General features: G+C 40.9%; 1 protein-coding gene across 1 annotated transcript in view; it reads left to right on the top strand.

Moving 5' to 3' along the window:
* Positions 1 to 559: 559 nt before the first annotated feature.
* CARMIL1 (capping protein regulator and myosin 1 linker 1) overlaps positions 560 to 19,257 on the top strand; it is a 130,332-nt gene continuing 111,634 nt past the window's right edge. Inside the window, exons 1-2 of the mRNA XM_087707362.1 lie at positions 560 to 1,464; positions 11,579 to 11,676. Coding sequence (XP_087563488.1) covers positions 1,425 to 1,464; positions 11,579 to 11,676 — 138 coding nt within the window. The 5' untranslated portion in view covers positions 560 to 1,424. The remainder of the gene's footprint in view (positions 1,465 to 11,578; positions 11,677 to 19,257) is intronic.

Genomic DNA, 19,257 nt, shown 5'->3' with positions numbered 1-19,257 from the left:
ATACTCCAGGAATGCTTGAGATTAAACAGTTTTCTGTTTATTGTTGTCAGCTGAAGAATGCTGGGTGCAAAGTTAGTGCCTCCCAAGTTCCTAAAACCGGTCCTACTTTGTTAATACATTTTTCCCTATAAGAATTCGAGCCCAGTCCAGGCTCTAAACATCCTCAGAAATCTGAATAGCCTCATATTTAATAAAGCCTGCTTTTTCTGTACACCGCTCCAGCTGGGTAAGTTGTAAACATCTTGTCGAAGTACTCAATGAAGTGAAGTTGGATTGTAAACGAGGGTAAAATGAAATAAATATTGCATTGCATGCACGACCCTTCAGGGGTTGCTCGGATCCAGCCTCACTTGATGGGTCGGGGCTGCTTTTCAAGAAGCGTTAATCACCTTAAAAAGCAGCTTTTCTTTAAAAAAAAAAAGATGGTGGGAATGGGAGCAGAGGGCAAGGGAGGGATCTTTCCCCCACCTCCAGGCTTAGTAAACCTGAAACCAGCAGATGGCCCCCGATCTCTCTCCGTAGCTTGCTGCTAGATTCTGCAATTCGTGGGAACGAAGGAGGGACCAAAGGGAGAGCCGCCAGTGTCCTTTATATGCACGTTCCGGCTCCCTGCCTGGTTTGTGCGCATGGAATCTCTGAGCTAACGCCGGGCTGGCGAAGGGTAAAAAAAAATCCCCTTCTGCCTAGGCGAGCTTTCTCGCCCAAACTCCAGCTTTTCTCGGGCGGACGCTCAGACCGCGGCTGCCTCTCGCGAGGGGAAGAAGGAGGCCGTCGCTTGGCTGGGAGCGGGCTGCGTGGGTGCCCGAAGGGAAGCCCCCCGGCCCGGGGCTGGGGTCCGCCAGAACCAGGAATGCCGCCAGCGCCGCCTCCACCCACGCCTTCCGCTCGCACCTCAGGCCGGGAGGTGGCTGCGTGAGGCTGGAGGGAAGCCGGGCAGGAGAGAGGGAAGCTCGTCCGCGGCCAGGAAGGAGGAAAGAGGAAAAAAGCGAAAGCGAGGAGCGCAGACGCAGCAGGGGGGAAAAAAAGGAGAGCCGAGCCGCGCGAAGGCGGTCTGGGCTGCGGTCTTCTCCCCTCGCGAAGCCTTGCTCCGCCTGCAGCTGAGATGAAGAGACGCCGTGCAGCAATAACCTTGTAACTCTCCCTCGGCTTTCCGATCTTTTTAAATCCACCCACCCCGGTCCTCCTCCTCCTCCTCGGAAAGCGGCGGGGAGACCAGCACCAGCAGGATTGCGGGGCCCTTTTCCTCCTCCTCTTTTCTAAACAGCTGATCGGGATTCGTTCGCCTAGCCTAGCCTAGCCTGAGGCGGGGGCAGCTAGGGAAGGTGAGGGCGGAGAGCGGGAAACGCGAGCAATTGTCACCAGCAAGCAACACGTTCGCCTCCCGGCTCGCGCTCCGAAGAGGGAAGGCAAAGCCCCCAGCAAGGATGACCGAAGAGAGCGCGGACGTTCCCAAAGAGTTGCTGGGTAAGCATGTGCGCTTCCTCTCGCTTCTCCCCTCTTCGGGGGGAACCGTGGACACCGGAGCGCGGGAGATTGGAAGGCGGGGGGGGGAAGGCTAAGCCCTTTCCCGACAGCGATCCCGAGGTGAGGGATGAAATGCGTCGTCCCCCCCGCCCCAACCTGGCTTAGCCCCGCACTCTTGTTATCCTTTGCGTGAAAGGCTCTACGGGGACGGAGGGCGTGGCGGGAAAGATAAGGGCTGGCTGAAGCTGAGGCGCCCTTTGGCTCTCTCTGTTCCTGGAAGAGGTTAACTTGGGGTTGAGCGGGGGGAGAGACGCGAGCAAGAGGGAGATTGCGCAGCCTTTGCAAAATCTCGGTAACAAAGTAGGCAAATGGAGCGGAACGCTTGGCGTCTGTAAGGAAACTTAAGTGTAACCGCTGTGAAGCCCTCGAGGCGGGGCTGAAGGCGGGCCGAGGTTTCTTCTCCTTTCACGTCTGAATGGCGACGAGCCAGAGGGAGAAAACTGACAGCCCTGGGGGCTCACGTTTGCCCCCAGGGGCTTTCCGTTGGTTCCAGTCGTTGGCGATATCTTCCTTTCCCGCCTCAGTTGAATGGCTTGGGAGCTTTCTCCCATAGAAAACGCGGGCAGGGGTTTTCCTTAACTAGGAACCCTCGGCTGTACTTCTTTCGCCGGGCAAATCATGATTTAGGGCAACTGGGGGTGTAAAGGCCAAGAAGGAAGCTTGTCAAAGCATCTGTTGCTAGTCCCACTGTGGAGGGGATCATCTTCACCTACCTCTTGTTATGAAAAGGAATTGCTGATGGGCAGATCCGGTGTTCTTGGCTGTTTTCACCTTGCTTAATTAAAGCAACGTTTCCTCTGTTATTTAAAAAAGGATCCACTGCATTAAAAGCTTTTCAGGAGCTTTGCTTATTGTAGGCTTGCATAGGCTTTCCTGTAGTCCAAAATCAGGGCAGCTGGTGAATATATGATGCTGCCAAAATAATTAAGTATGCATCATGTCTTTTCCTGTACTGATTACTGTAATTTACTTTCATATTGTTTGTTGCGCTTCTTGTTATGCCAAATTCTGAGGATGCTTGTCGAGCAGATTAAAACCATGCTAAATTCTGGGTCATAAAAATGCATTGATATTGCATTGCTTGCTCAAATATGTGTACAGGCTAAATATTTCAGAAGGATGCTCTGATTTCTTCCTCATTTCTATGTTTACCTGGGGGAAGAAGTCTCACTGATTCAGTGGAGCTTTCCCACAAGCAAATATGTACAGTATATAGGTTTTCAGACATTGTGAGAGGATGGCTGCTCACCTTCCAAAGGCAGCACATTATTTTGCCTAGGTGTGCACCATTTGCTACTTTTCTTCCTTTCCCACTTGTGTAATACTCGTGGTAATAGATATAGAATGGCTGTTTCTTAATGGAAGCTCTCCAACTAGATTTACCTGGAAATGTTAAATTTTAACCTGACTATTACAATAAAAGGATTTGAAATATATTTATATAAAGGAGCATGGTAGTAGAGTGAAGGCACAGTCTAATTTATTCCAGTTTACCACAGTAAACAGAACACTGCCCAGGAAATAGACTGAATTTTGATTGTGCAGGCATGCATGCAGCAGAACTTGGGGGCAATTTTCTTAGCTTCCAACTGTGTGCCAATAGCAATAGCAATAGCAGTTAGACTTATATACCGCTTCATAGGGCTTTCAGCCCTCTCTAAGCGGTTTATAGAGTCAGCATATTGCCCCCACAGTCTGGGTCCTCATTTCACCCACCTCGGAAGGATGGAAGGCTGAGTCAACCTTGAGCCGGTGAGATTAGAACCGCTGAACTGCAGATAACAGTCAGCTGAAGTGGCCTGCAGTACTGCACTCTAACCACTGCGCCACCTCGGCAATGTGTAGTGTGGCCCATTTACTTCCTTGTAGAATTCTGTGGAATCTATAACAAATCCTCATATGGTTATGCACAGATTGTTGATTTAAAACATATCAAAATGTGACTACTATAAAACTGAGCTTGTTATATATCTGTGTTATTAGTTGAGCAATACATTGTTAAATCATTCTATAAGTAGATTTGCTGATATGGAAAATATGCTCAAAATATCTCAAGAACGCTGAATGGGTATAATGAATAGATGATGCTAAATAAGAGCTTCATTGAAAATCTGGTGGTACATATGTAGTTAATTAAATACACAGTAAATGGATCAGATGGGAAAACATGCTTTTTATAAATGGATCAGATGGGGAAAAAACATTTCCAAGTGAATGTGTGAGCTTGCTTTGAATATTGCGGAAAAGTTACTTTATATATGTTGTAATTGGATTTAAACTCATTCAGAATAATTGAGTGGAGAATAACTTGGAGTAGAAGTAATTATATATTCATTAGATTCTTAGACCATTGTAATCATGTGCACGTCAATAGTTTACAAGGAAAACATCCACACTACAATAATCTAGTGATAATAAATACAGTGATAACAGTCCCAAAGGTGCTTTTTCAAGAGGCAACTGGACGTTCTGGTTTTTCTTCAGTTGCCTCCTGAAAAAGTATCTTTGGGGCAATCATGACCCTGGAACATTGAGAATCTCCATAAACAAGTAGCCAAGGACTGTCAGCTCAACAAGATTGGACTCAGAAAAGAAATGTGCTGGGTTCATATACAAGGGATTTAAAACACACAGCTTACAGGGTCACAACCAAAGTACCTTCAACAATCACCACCACACTTCCAGCTTTTGTGTTGCCAGCCATTGAATTAAACTATTGAGGAATCTGACACCTACCCTAATTTCAGTCTCTCCATGATTTTATTTTTATAAATTAGGGACAGGCCTGTCTGAGATCTTTTCCCAACTTAAGTTTCTTGAAATGGGCTCAAGCCACACACATCTGAGCATTGCCTTGATAGTAGCCCTTCCTTTTGCTTCAAGGCCATTCCTTGTACACTACCACATCTGATCTCTTATCAACAGTGAAGTTGTGAATGAGTGTGACTTAAAGAGCTGGGGCTCTTATGGAGCAGTGGAATAATGACTTGAGGCCAAATAATCCCTTGTTCAAAGGATGATGCTGAAAAGAAGGTACTTATACCAAATTGACCATCGCCATTTCCCAGATTTGCTAACCTAATGCCTTCATAAAGTCTCTCTGCAATCTGCCATCACCAGCACCCCCAATTCAGCTACTCATCCTTGCCTACCACTTGCCCTGCTGCCAACACATACGGTCCAAAATGATGCTGTCTTTGTACTGTTCAATACCCATGTCTCTTCTGCATTCACCTTTAATCCTTTCTCAATAACCCTTTCAAAGTTCCATAATTCTCCATTTTTTCCATTTCCCCTCTTTGCTATTCCCAACTTCACTTTCTTGCACAATCTTCCACAGTTCCATTCCCTATTTTACCCACCTGTCCTTTTCTCCATATTCTTTTTTTGCCTCTTTCTGTACTCCTTCATGGCCTCTTATCCTGCCGTCTAGATTCCAAGGAGTCCCCTGTTCTGCTGTACCTTCTTCCACATTTATCCACATATTCCTCTGCTTCTGCTAGCTTCCAACTTCCCAATCTAAGAGAACCACACTGGCTAGGACAGATGGAACTTCTTTCTATCTCCCCTTCTCCTGACATTTTGCCACCTTCTAGGTCATCCATTATCTCTATTCACTATTCCTGCCAGCTTCCAACGCTCCTTCCTGTCCTCCAGATTGATAGAAACTGCCAGACCATCACTGCTTTTGTCTCTTTTCCTTCTTCCCAGGAAGGCCTCTAAACATCACACAACGACCCATACTATCCATATAACAAAAGCAAACCCAAAGCTGTGTGTTTTCCATTGCACAAAAATCCTAAAAATTCCCTAGACAGTAGACCACCAGACTCCATCTTAAAAAAAAAAACTTTTAGATTTTTAGATGTTTAGGTTATTTAAATCCTGCTTTTATTTTTTAATAAATAACTCAAGGCGGCAAACATACCTAATACTTCTTCCTCCTCCTATTTTCCCTACAGCAACAACCTAATGAGACGAGTTGGGCTGAGAGATAATTATTGGCTCAAAGTCATCCAGCCATCTTTCATTCATAAGACATGACTGGAATAGTTTCCTGGTTTTTAGCCAGGGATGTCATATTCAAGGCCTGGGGGCCGGAACTGGTCCACAAAGTGCTTCGATCTGGCCTGCAGGGCTGCCCTGGAAACAGTGAAGAACTGGCCCGTGGTGCCTCTGCCAGCAAAAATGGAGCACGGGAGGGCCGCGTGCAGCCCTCCGGAGCTCCATTTTCACTGGCAGAGGGTTGCAGGAGGCTGTCACAGCCAAAAATGGAGCTCAGAAGCCTGTTTTCATTGGCAGAGCACTCAGGCCTCCGTAGGCGCCCCTGACATGAGTGACAGCAAGCTGGCCATGCTCACCTCAGTCATGTCCATCCGTGGCACGACTAAAGCGCGCTCGACTAAAGCGCGCCCGATTAAACCGCGTCGCTGACGTCATCAACAGGGCAACAACAGCAAGCGCGGAGAAGAAGGGCGCTTTAAATAGCGCTTTGAAAGCAAGCCGATTCAAGTTAAGGTAAGGGTTAGGGTTAGGTTTAGGGTTAGGTTAAGGGTTAGGATTAGGTTTAGGGGTTAATTTTAGGTTTAGCGTTTACAGCGTGCTTTTTTCTCCGCGCTGTTGTCGCGCTGTGATGACGTCAGCTACACGGTTTCATCGAGCGCCCTTTAGTCGAACGCGGTTTTGTGGTGGAACCATGTCCATCCCCGCCCCCCAAGGTCAAACACAACACTGATGAGGCCCTCAATGAAATCGAGTTTGACACCCTTGCACTTGATTAGACCAAACCAGCTCTATTAGAACAATAGTTAGGGCTAGTTTTGGTGTTTTGCTACACTATTATATTATTAATGTATTTTATTTGTTTATTTCATTTTTTTATATCTTATTTCATGAGATATTTATTTATTTACTTTCTTATTTATTCATTTGTTTATTAAATGTATGTGCCATCCATCTCTCCTGGGCAGCTTACCAATTAGTACGTATGATTTATCCTTGGATAAGATGACAAACATGTTCGCATAGATCTGACCCATAGTTGCATTGCATTATGTTGTAAATAGGAGGACAAAAAAAAATTGAAATGCTTCAGGGCAGGCAGAGCACAACAGTATTGCACAAGTGGAGATGAATGATGTAACTTCTTTCATCTGCTAAATAGCTAGCCTGTGCAAGAAATCCCGTCTCCCTAAGTCTGAGTTTTAAATATAGTTCTGCCTATGACCTCTAGTCTACTTCTTATGCAGAGAGGGAGCGAGAAAGAAAGAAAGAAAATGCATGAAACGTCTTTGAGAAGGAAGTTGTTTGTGACCTGTGACAGATGGTATTAGAATTGAATGAAAATTTGGCATCAAACTTATAACAGCAGTTTGAGTAATAGTTTCTGTGAAGCCCATTTTGGAATGGCAGCTATTCATGCTCTTTCTTGGCTCAGTATGTGGAATACTTAGAATGCAAAAATATTAACAGAGTAAAATTATTGTGCTTAAGAGTCCAGCAGTGTAATTTGTTTTGTGCATAGTTCAAGGACGACTATGTTGATAGGCCATAAGTCAGAGATTTGATTGCTAGAGGGAGCGTCATTACATATTTTGGAGATCCCATTTTAATTTTGTTGGAGAAAAATATTTGGAACTACTGTAGTATTCTGGTGGGTAGATGGGAGGGACAGCTTAAAAAGGCGAGGGTTGTTTCTCAAAAATTACATTTATGTACACAGTGGAAATGTTATGAAGCTGTTATGTAGAATATCTGAATATAAATGAGATCAAGCATTTAGTCATATAAAAATGCACTCTATTTAAAGTGGTTTTTTTAAAACAAATATGGGTATATCAATATTTTATCCTTATCCAAAAAGTATACATTTTTAAAAAGACAGTGAAAAATTGATTTTGCAATAATTTGTCCAGCAGAAAAATTTACAGATATGGCATTTTCTTCTCCGGAAAATGTAAGTATACCCTTGGCTCAAGTAACTGGTGTTGCCCCACTTGGCAGAAAGAATCCCAAGTAGGCATTTCGTACAACTGCCCACCAGTCCCTGATATTCATTTTGAGGAATATGTTCCCACTCTGCTAGGCAGATTTTTTCAGCCGCACAATGTTTGAGGAGTTTCTCGCGTGTAAGTCCCATTTCAAATCGCCCCGCAGGATCTCAGAGAATCCCCTCCCCCCCAGGCATTTCTCAATGGATTTACTGGAATGTTTAGGATCATTGTCATGTTACAAGGTCCACTTTCAATTCAATTTCAATCTTTTGATAGTTGGCCTCATATCAATAATATAATAATACAATAGCAGAGTTGGAAGGGACCTTGGAGGTCTTCTAGTCCAACCCCCTGCCTAGGCAGGAAACCCTATACCGTTCCAGACAAATGGCTATCCACATCTTCTTAAAGACTTCCAGTGTTGGGGCATCCATAACTTCTGGAGGCAAGCTGTTCCACTGATTGATTGTTGTAATTGTCAGGACATTTCTCCTCAATTCTAAGTTGCTTCTCTCCTTGATTAGTTTCCACCCATTGCTTCTTGTTCTACCCTCAGGTGCCTTGGAGAATAGTTTGATTCCCTCTTGGTGGTAACCCCTGAGATATTGGAACACTGCTATCATGTCTCCCCTAGTCCTTCTTTCTATTAAACTAGATATACCCAGTTCCTGCAACCGTTCTTCATATGTTTTAGTCTCCAGTCCCCTAATCATCTTTGTTGCTCTTCTCTGCACTCTTTCTTGAGTCTCCACATCTTTTCTACATCATGACGACCAAAACTGAATGCAGTATTCCAAGTGTGGCCTTACCAAGGCATTATAAAGTGGTATTAACACTTCACGCGATCTTGATTCTACTCCTCTTTTTATGCAGCCTAGAACTGTGTTGGCTTTTTTGGCAGCTGCTGCACACTGCTGGCTCATATTTAAATGGTTGTCCACTAGGACTCAAAGATCCCTTTCACAGTTACTACTATTGAGCAAGGTACCACCTATACTGTACCTATATATCATCCTGAAGCCCCCTCTGGTATAGTAAATGATTTACAATGGGTGCTGTGATGATGAGTAGCCCAGGTCCTGATGCAGAAAAGCAGCCGCAAACCAGGCTTTTTTTTACAATGCAGGTAGTTCTTGACTTACAACCACAACTGAGCCCAACATTTCTATTGCTAAGTGAGTTTTGCCCATTTTAAGTTTTGCCCATCTTGCCACAGTTAAGTGAATCACTTCAGTGGTTAAGCTAAGTGAATCTGGCTTCACCATTGACTTTGTTCGTCAAAAGGTCACAAAATGTGATCATGTGACCCTGGGACACTGCAGACATCATAAATTTGAGTCAGTTGCTAAGTGTCTGAATTTTGACTACGTGGTTCACTAAACAAACTGTTGTAAGTTGAGGACTACCTGTATCAGGTTTGGTATCAAGTTCTTCTAGTGAAATGCTTTCTTTAATTTTCACTAAATGTCTTCTGTCACTGTGGCCAAATAACTCTTATCGTTGCCTCACTTGTGCAAAACATTTTGATCCAGAAGTCCTGATTTTTTTGCCTTGGTGACAGGGAGCAAAATTTAATTTTGCCCTGATGTTCTTTCTGGAGAACAAAGGTTTCTTCCTGGCACATCTCTCCCAGATAGCTATCTCAGAGAGCTCTCCCCATGAGGATGTCAAAGTTCATGAGTGCAGCAGATTACAAAAAAATCCACAAAGTAGATTTATGTGATGAAATTCTGGGGTTCTTAGAGACTTGTTTGTTTGTTTATTTGTATTCCATTATTATTATTATACAATTGTATCACAGCGGCCAGTTGTTTCGCTGGATTTGGCCTTGGTTACTAGTCGGGCCCCACCCAGGGGCCTAGGACGTCGTAACGTATTTTCGTAATATGCGTGCAGATCCAAGCAGTGCGGCTTTTTGCATTTGACTGATGGTGATTTTGTCAATTTTTAACTGTTTTAAATGTAATTCCAGTGCTTTTGGAATAGCACCCAGTGTGCCAATTACCACTGGAATTATCACTGCTGGTTTGTACCATAGTCGTTGAATTTCGATTTTTAAGTCCTGATATCTTGCAATTTTTTCATGTTCCTTCTCGGCGACCCTGCTATCACCTGGTATTGCAATGTCTATGATTGTGACCTTATTTTTCTCAACCAGTGTGATGTCTGGTGTATTATGCGCCAGTATTTTGTCGGTTTGTATACGGAAATCCCGTATACAAACCGACTTGTTTGTTTGTTTATTTGTATTCCATTATTATTATTATTATTATTATTATTATTATTATTAATAATAATAATAATAATAATAATAATAATAATTCTTTATTATTTTTACAAACACATCTTCCTCCTCCTATTCTCCTCAAAACGACAACCTGTGAGAGAGGATGACTGGTTCAAAGTCACCCAGCTGGTTTTCATGGATAAGATAGGACTTGGTCTCCTGCTTTCTAGCCTAGTGCTTTAACCACTAGACCAGTGGTTCCCAAACTTTTTCAGTCCACTGCCCCCTTGGTGCTACAAACTGATCCTCAGTGCCCCCCACCCAGTGGTGGAATTCAATTTTTTTTACTACTGGTTCTGTGGGCGTGGCTTTGTGGGTGTGGCTGGGGGGTCATGTGACTGGGCGGTTTGAAGGAAGATAGTAACAGTAAAATTCAAAACTGTAACAATTAATTGCACACTTATTCAAAATCCAATTTAAAAACCTTTTTAGTTAATGTTAATTCAACAAAATTGTTGAACATGATCCAGCGATACCAGGTTTTCAAAGTCTGATAGTCATTTATCAAGAACCTTAGTAACTAGTAACTTAGTAAACTTAGTAAAATTTAGTAACTACTTCACTGTTCAGTAAATTCTTAATGTGATGGATGGGCTTGATGAAGTGATACCAGAAAATTGTCTTTTCAAAGAAAATGGCAATCAGCTATTTCCCAAACTGTAGGCAGAACTCCAGGATGTGGGACCCGGAGGATCCCCGTTTTTAAAAACCTGGTTGCAGGCAGAGGAAGAGCTCAAGACTCTGATCCTCTCTTTGTCTGCACAAGCCACAGGGGGAACTTGTGGTACCCAAAACTAGAACCCCTAATTTATAGATTTAAACCTTAAATATTGAAATGGCCCATTTCCTCCCGACTTCCAATGAAACCATTCCATTTACTGTCACACAAATCTCCCTTGCGGGTACAACGGATTCCTTCCCCCCCCCATGTATTTCCCACCCGCCTCCTCAGCTTCCCTGCTGTATTTATGATTGGCAGGGCGTTCTTCGCTCGGGCCAGGGAGCAGCCCGAGCACCAGCGGCAGAAAAATCTGGGCCAGAGGTTTTGGGGGAGGCGAGGCAGAGAGACGGAAGACGTGGTTTTGGAGGAGAATAAAGCTCTGTCGCCATGCAGGAAGGCCTCTGCCGTTGCATCACTAGGTCTCCCTGCAGCCCCCTTTGCATGCTCGCCTTCCCTCAAAACCTGCTCCGCCTCACCTTTGGCCTGCTCCGTGCTTAATGAAACTGGCGGGGCCTGGGCCGAAGCAGCCGGGGGGCGCTGCAGGCTTGACATGCGGTGGGTGGGAGAGAAATAGAGGCTCTAACGTCGGGATGGGCAGTGCCCTCCTTCCGCGCTGCCAGGTGGCAAGGGCTGCTGCTCCAGCGCAGACCAGCAGAGAAAGAGAGACAGCCTGTCCTCTGCCTCCTCTTGCAAAGAGACTCAGCAGCCCTCCAGGACCCTTCTCTCTCTCTCTCTCTCTCTCTCTCTCCCTCTCTCCCTCCCTCCCTCCCTCCCTCCCTCCCTCCCTCCCTCCCTCCTGGGCTTAGGAACCCGCCTCTCCGTTTACTCTTTCTTAGTCTTTATAATCAACCCATAAACACAGGGGAGCTTGATTTACTTTTTAAAATAGAGTTCATGTAATATTTTACTTTGGAGCTGTTAATAAGAGAGGAAGAATGTCATTTATTTATTTATGTTGAAGAATTTTTATTTGGGGATAAAATAATAATATAAATATATAGATTATTTCAGATCTTGAACACTGAAAGTATTTTATCTACTCTACTATTTCAGAAAGCGTCAAGGATGTGATTGGAAGGAAGATAAAGATTTCTGTGAAAAAGAAAGTTAAGCTTGAAGTTAAGAGCGACAAAGTAGATAATAAAATATTGGTAAGTACATTCCATTTTTTTCTTCAAACAATTTTTTCTTGATTTCGCCCCCCCCCCCAATAAATGAAAATACTTTAATTTAAATACTTGTTCTCTTCTAAATCTTGTTTCTTTTATACAATAAAATTTGCATAAGCATTTCTGGACACATTATTAATGTGATTGGGTGAAAAATTGAAAATAGAATGTATCTAAGTGAGAAACCTGATTTGTCCAGTCAAGTGAAGAAACATTTTCATACAAAGATTATCCAAAGGAGACAGTTGTTGTAGGCTTCTTAGGGTAAAAATATAATTACAGTACTTGTAGACATCAACAATATTATCATAGTGTTTTCGAGATGCTATTATTATAAAATATGAGAGTGGTTGTTTTGCATTTTATATTCATAATTTTTTTAGAATAAGACATTTTGAGTGAGCCATAATTTGTTGTTCTATATGTGTCTGTGAATGTGGGGGGAAGAAAGGAAGATAAGATCTAAAACAGTGCTGGAATTCAGAGCAGACAGAAACTATCAGTCTCTGGCCTTAATAATACCTGTTCCAGAACTCTGCACTGTAATTTTGAAAAGCCTTTCTTGTATTCTACTTTGGAAGAGGGGAGGGGGTGAGGGGGTGAGACAGCAAAGCAGATATTATACTTGTAGTCCTTGACTTACAAACATTTGTTTAGCAACAGCTCAGAGTTGCAATGACAGTAAAAATAATGACTTACAACTGGTTCTCACTCTTACAACCATCACAGCATGACCTTGGTCACAGGATCAAAATTTGGGCACTTGGCAACTGGCGTGTATTTATGATGGTTGCAGCATCTTGCAATTATGTAATGACCATTTGTGACCTTCCAAACCAGCTTCTGACAAGCCAAGTCAATGGGAGAAGCCAGATTAACTAAACGACCGCAAAACTCATCACGGTGATTCTTTTAACAACCACAGCAAAGGATGGTTGCATGACTCACTTAACAAACACCATGTTTAACAACAGAAATTCTGGTCCCAATTGTGGTTATATGTCAAGGACTACCTGTAGTACAAGAGTTTTCTGATTAATTGTTCTTTTTTGAGTAATCATAGGTGACTGAATTTATCATTGTTGCTATATTTATAGAAACAAAGCCATAAAAGATGGTTTGCAAATCACGCCTTATTTTACTGTGGCTAACAGTTGTGGGTTAATCAACAAATCATGATTGAAAGGAAGCATGACAACATGAGAAATGAATCCATCTGGAGATATTTGCTTGAGAAAAATCAAATAGTTACCTCATCTGCAAAGCTGTAACTCTTTGATTTTGGTTTTTGACATTTAAGGTAATTGTCAAGTAGCAATAGTAACTACAAACATCTTGCTTCTTTAAGTTATCAATTATTACTTTTCTTAAGGATCTATGAATTATTTGTTTGGACTACAGTTCAACTTTCTCTGTCGCTGATATTTGTTTGTTTATTCTATTTCTATGGCTGCTCAACTCAACTGATTCTCAAATCTCCAAATACTTAACTACCACAAAGTATAATCACTTAACAGCGTAATCTAGTACAATCCAATTATTTTAGATTACTGACATACTTAGAAGTGTTAGCTTTCTTATGGCTTGATACAAATGAGTATAATTTTTATAGACGTTAATGCGAGATGGAGATAACTATGAAATGTTCTGTTTAAAATACAAATCTAGAAGATGGTTCTCCTAATATATAATTTATTTTAAAATAATAATCCATATAATTAAGACCATTATTACTACTGAACAAACTAGTCATAGGGAGTTGGCTATTGCAATGCTATTAATTTGATATAGTTAAACTGATCCATAATAGAAGCACCAAAATTGTAACAGTTAAACTTGACTTGAGATTGTTGTTACATCCTGATGTGCCCCGCCCCCTTTCCGTCAATCAGGCTTGGCGTTAGCTGATTGGACTATTTACGGTTGCACTAGGCGGGAGAATTGGAACGTTCTTATTGGTTAACGCTTTCACAGCTGGGAGTATAAAAGAGCTGTCAGAGCGCAAGTTCTTGTTCTTGTTATGGTTGACGTTCAGAATAAACCTGTTGCATCAACACAGGTCTCCTCATTATTTCAGACGCTAAGTACATTTGAATTGTAATATTAATGGTGCAGGCCAAACAGCTTCATCACAACTTTGAAACGGAGATGAGCACCGTCACCTAGAGTCAGGAACAACTAGCACATATGTGCAAGGGGAACCTTTACCTTTATTCATGTTAACCTACCTATTTAATGCAACCTAATTTCCCATAATATTTTGATGGTTGTCATTTTGCGGTTAATGAATAGTAACATATTGTATCAATTTTTATCCCTCTTGTATACCTTGATATTTTGGGACTTAGAAATTAAGGAGTATGAAGTTATAGCTTTAAATTATATATATATATATATATATATATATATATATATATATATATATATATATATATATATATATATATATATATTACTTTTAGAGTGTCTTGCTTTTATGTTACCTTCCCAGGAGTAGCTGAAAAATTGTGCTACTATATTTTTCATAGATTACATCCTAGCATTAGTTTTGAATAACAGAGAGGTTTATGTCTGATTTAAGTTTGAAATGCACTTAGACATTGTTAAAAAAAGGTTTGGCTTTTCCATACACTAGTTTTTGATTATTCATGTAGGAGGGAGTTACAGTCTTATTTTTATAGCATTCAGAGAATCAGGATTACACTGCTGAAATTCAGTGGCAAAACAATAATATTTTTTCTTTTTCTTTTCATTTACAAAATACAGTTCAAAATACATATGAAATCCAGAGATGTTTTATCTTTAATTTAAGCTCTGACCCTTACAAAGTCTTTTTTTAAAAGTAAAGTCTTGTGTTTATTGGTAATATTCAAAGATATGCTTTTTGCTCTGCAAATCAAGAGGTCAAATGTAAGAGTGAAAGAATGGAGTAGATAAATACTGTTTAACATGCTGAAATTTGGTCTTCCAGGCATAGAAACTGTACCTTCAGTTGATAATCTGATGCTGGGAAAGAGCTGGGAGAATTTTTTTTTTTTTATGCATGCATAGAGTGTCTTGTTAAGGAGCTTGCAAGAACAGAGAGAGTTATTGTTGGAATCAGAGAAGGAGGAGGGGAGAAAATGGTTAGTAAGGAAACATGGCATTAAGCAAATTCAGGCTACAGAATAGATCTGGATTCAGGGAGGATTCAAGATCACCAGAGGAGACAGCATAGAGATAACTGAGTGGAGATGAAGATGGTATGGCATTGGATGATGGCTGTTTGATGCTGATTCCAGATAAGGAGAAGATTTGACAATCAACATTATGGTAGCTGAGAGTGGTAGCCCGCTAAGTTTAATTAAAGCTCTTAATTAATTTCCCCATAAACAGCACCTCACATACACATTTACATAGATCAGAAGTCTGTTTGCTGTGTTTTACTGTCTTCTAAAATGAAAAGTATGAAAAAGAATGGATTTATTTGCTTTAGCTGATAGTGCTTTCTATCAGTTAAAATAGAGCTGATGCTATCTAGTTGAAGGATTCTGATTCTTAGAGAAATCAATGCTTTTCTATCTTACCCTGTTGCAAATAAAGAAAAATATCGAACTAGGTCACAGAATCTTTGAATGTACATTGCTATCCTCCCTTGAAAGCTCTCACAATGTCCTGTGACAAGATAGAAACAGAAAGATAGGGGATTTCTGTGCAACATGAAACTATCAAGATATGACAAGTATGCTTTTGTGTCTGTCAGGATATCACATCAACATGTCCCTATTAAGAGACTTGATTAATATAAAATTGATTGTATAGAACATGTACTATGAAATCCTGGGACCTCTGCTTATTTTTTTTTCTGTAAAAGGCCACATTTTCTTAGGATTAATATCCATTGCTTTGCTTTTTCCTTCCTCCCTCTGTCTGTCTTATAGCAATTTCCAATAAAGGGATAAAGTGCTCTTCTCAAAGGATCTCTTGCAATTGATTTTCTTAAATTAAGTTGAGAGTTACATAAAATTCAGCTGAAGCATATATGTTGCCATAAAACTTGTTACTCTGATTCATAAATTCAAATAAAAATATTAATGTGCTAAAATTAAGGCATATTAAAACCAAAGTTGCACAACAAAATAATATTATCTCTAACTTTTAGAGTCCTGTTTAAATATTTTCCTATGTTTCAGAAAATGCTTTGTAGAGATATGCAAAATGTCATGTGGATGAACTGTACATAGAATTGCTTCTTTCGGGTGATCTGTGCCTGTTTTGGATCTTTGGGTCCATGCATGGAATAAAATGGGTTGTTCTGGATAGAAGTGTAATCATAATGATAGAAGCTAAGGACCTCAATCCCTGAGAGATGAAAGGAAGAGAAGGGATGATCAAGCATAAAATGTCCCATTCACATACATTTTGAGTGCACGAGTGTATGTTTTATATGGATTTTTTAAAAAATTAGAAAGTTAAAATAAAAAATAGTTGAAAAAAACCAAAAGCTCCAGAAAGAAATAAAAAATAAAAATAAGGAATGAGATGAGAGAGAGGGAGGGGGAGAGAGAGAGAAAGAAAGAGAGATCTGACTTTTTTGGTACATATATAAATAAAAAATTATAATTTAAAAATAAAATTGCATCAAACCTTACTCATTAGCCTACATTATTTCCAAAATCCAATATAATTCTATCATCAATTTTTTTTCCATTTCTTTCGCTTTCTTGCAAAAAGTCCAAAAATGTTTTCTAAGTAGAAATAAAAAAATTCTTTCACCAAGGCTTTTGGTTTCACCATCTCCCTCAATTACACTACCTTCACCATTCAATCTTCTATTGTATGTATTTATAAGTCCTTCCTATATTTGAGCATATAAAGTCTGCTGTTATACATAAAACAAAGTTCCATACAATGTCTCCATTTGTTTATCCATTAAGCTCAAAAGAAAGCTGCTGGTTTCAATTGTACGTTCATTTTTAAAATCTGCTATAGCAAAACACATACTTGATACCAAAAATTTCTAGCTTTGTTATATGTCAACCAAGAATGGGGGGGGGGGGGAAACCACCCCAAACTGGGAGGTTTCATGACCTAGTTGTATAATTGCTATGCTTTGCTTGGACACTCTTGAGGTTTTTCGTTATCATTATTATTAATTTTACTTATCTTTATCCTATACTGCCTCCTTCCCAACTTTGTAGTATCAAAGTGTTAGTAACTAGTAGAAGGCCAGTGTAAATGTCCTCAAACTTTAAATCTTGTTTTATTGAGTCTCTATGCATCGGCTGTTTGTTAGATTTTCAGTCTATTCTGATACTTAGACTCAATATATTTTTCATTGCTATTTTCTACTCGTAGTAAATATAAATGGTCTGCTACCATAAGACTGGCAACTATATAAACTTGGCACAACTACTGATAACTACTTTGGTTCTATTAGGCATTCCTCCAATTGCTAACAGGGAGATCAGTCTGTTGTAAAGCCCAATATTTAAAGGATTCAAAGAGAAGGATTATAAGAGAAAGGCCTCAGGTTATTTAAAGCTTCAAGAAAGGTAGAACTGTACAACTCAGCTGAATTTCACATTCACTGCAAAAGATTAGTAAAGCCTTAGTAAGAGCAGCTTTTGGCTGGCAAATGAAAGGAGGGGATGGGATGTCAGAGAGAAAATGGATGGTACCATTTATATTTTGTCCTGGCCTTATGCATTACATGCCTGTGAAACCTGTTTTGTTCAGTAGAAAATTATTTTGTTATAATCTCACAATAGATAGGAGAATCTGTGTTATCCTATAATTTGAGGCAATATTAGGTTTGTTTGAAGGTGAGCTTAGGATTTAATAAGTAGTTTTAGAAGGAGAAAAGGATGGACAAAAAGGCAGAGAAGGCCTGCCACAAAACCCACCAGGCGGCCGCCTGGTCCATTAGAGCTTCCACCCCGGCATCTTTTTTTACTAGGGTATCGCTCCTTTGGCTGAGCCAGTTGAAATCAAATCCCTCAGTGGAGGGTTCCAGATGGAAGCGTGATCTTAACAAGATCATTGCAGCCTTTGAATATTCAGCTGATGCATCCCTCAGCACTGCCAAATTTGGCTCCTGGGCTCTAGCCTCCAACGTGACTTCACGCTGTCTCCTGTGGCTCTGCCATTGGCAGGCGGACATGAAGTCAAAATGGAGGTTGGTTTCCGCCCCCTTCAAAAGGGAACAGCTGTTTGGGGAGACCTTAGACAAAGTCTTGATTGAAACCAAGGATAAACGGAAGGTCCTTCTGTCTACTACTGGGAAACCAGACAGGAAAAATAACAATTTTTTTCGGAAGCAGTCCTTTCGTGGGACTGACTCCTTGGGTGCAGACCCCTCCTGCCAGAGGCCTTATCCCCAGAGTAGTGACCATGGCCAATATAGAGCAGCCTTCAGAGACTCACTGTGACTGGCAGCAACTAGCTCAGCCTTTTTCCTTTTAATTTTTCTTTTCTTTTCATGATGACACTGGTGAGGCCCTGTCTCCCCTGACTGCACGTCACTAGTAGTGCTTTATGTACTACACTAACATCCAGGTTAGGCTTCAAAAATCTTGAAAACTTAAGCTCATTGCAGCTGGGATCTGGTTCCATAAATTCTTTTTTTTTTTTAAGCCATATATTTTTAGCTTACAATTTAAGCTCATTCCCTTTCCACTCATGCATCAAAAAGCCAACAAATTGGAATGTAAGTACTTAAAACTGCACAATTTAAGCTATAAAGACTTTGCTGAGCTTTATATAATATATATTTCTGTTGCATTTCAGTTCAAGATTGAGCTTGCAAGTTAGTGCTAGGGAAATTATTCAACACAGGGACAGCTATTTATACAGGTTGTTTTCGACTTACGACTACAATTGAGCCCAATCTTTCTGTTGCTAAGTGAGTCGGTTTTTAAGTAATTTTGACACATTTTACGACCTTTCTTGTCATAGTTGTTAAGTGAATCACTGCAGTTGTTAAATGAGTAAGATGGCTGTTAAGTGAATCTGGTTTCCCCATTGACTTTGCTCATCAGAAGATCACAAAAGATGATTATCACACGACTCCAAGACACTGCAAACATCCTAAATATGAATCAGTTGTCAAAGGTCTGAATTTTGATCCCGTGATCACATGGATGCTGCAATGGTCGTGTGAAAAACGGTCATGAATCCCTTTTTTCAGTGCCGTTGTAACTTTGAACTGTCACTAAATGAATTGTTATAAGTCAAAGTCTACCTATACTTAACTTTTTCACTTTTTATTTGTATTTGTATTTGTATTTTATTATTTGTATGCCGCCCTTCTCCGGCAGGACTCAGGGCAGCGAACAATTCAAAGGGGATAAGGGGGAACATAAAAGACAAAATACAAATAATAAAAGTCAGCAACAATCGCACAACCATACATGTCGAGAGGGGAGGGAACTCATCAGCCCCAGGCCTGCTGGCACAGCCAGGTTTTGACGGCTTTTCGGAAGGCCTGGAGAGAGGTGAGGGTCTGAATCCCTACGGGGAGTTCATTCCAGAGGGCTGGAGCTGCCACAGAGAAGGCCCTCCCCCAGGTAATAGCCAGGTGGC

The sequence above is a fragment of the Thamnophis sirtalis genome, unplaced genomic scaffold, assembly GCF_051295495.1.
Source record: "Thamnophis sirtalis isolate CommonGarterSnake01/CBP01778 unplaced genomic scaffold, rThaSir2_p1.2 scaffold_2, whole genome shotgun sequence".
Taxonomy (NCBI): Eukaryota; Metazoa; Chordata; class Lepidosauria; order Squamata; family Natricidae; genus Thamnophis; species Thamnophis sirtalis.
This window is presented reverse-complemented; position numbering and strand designations above follow the sequence as displayed.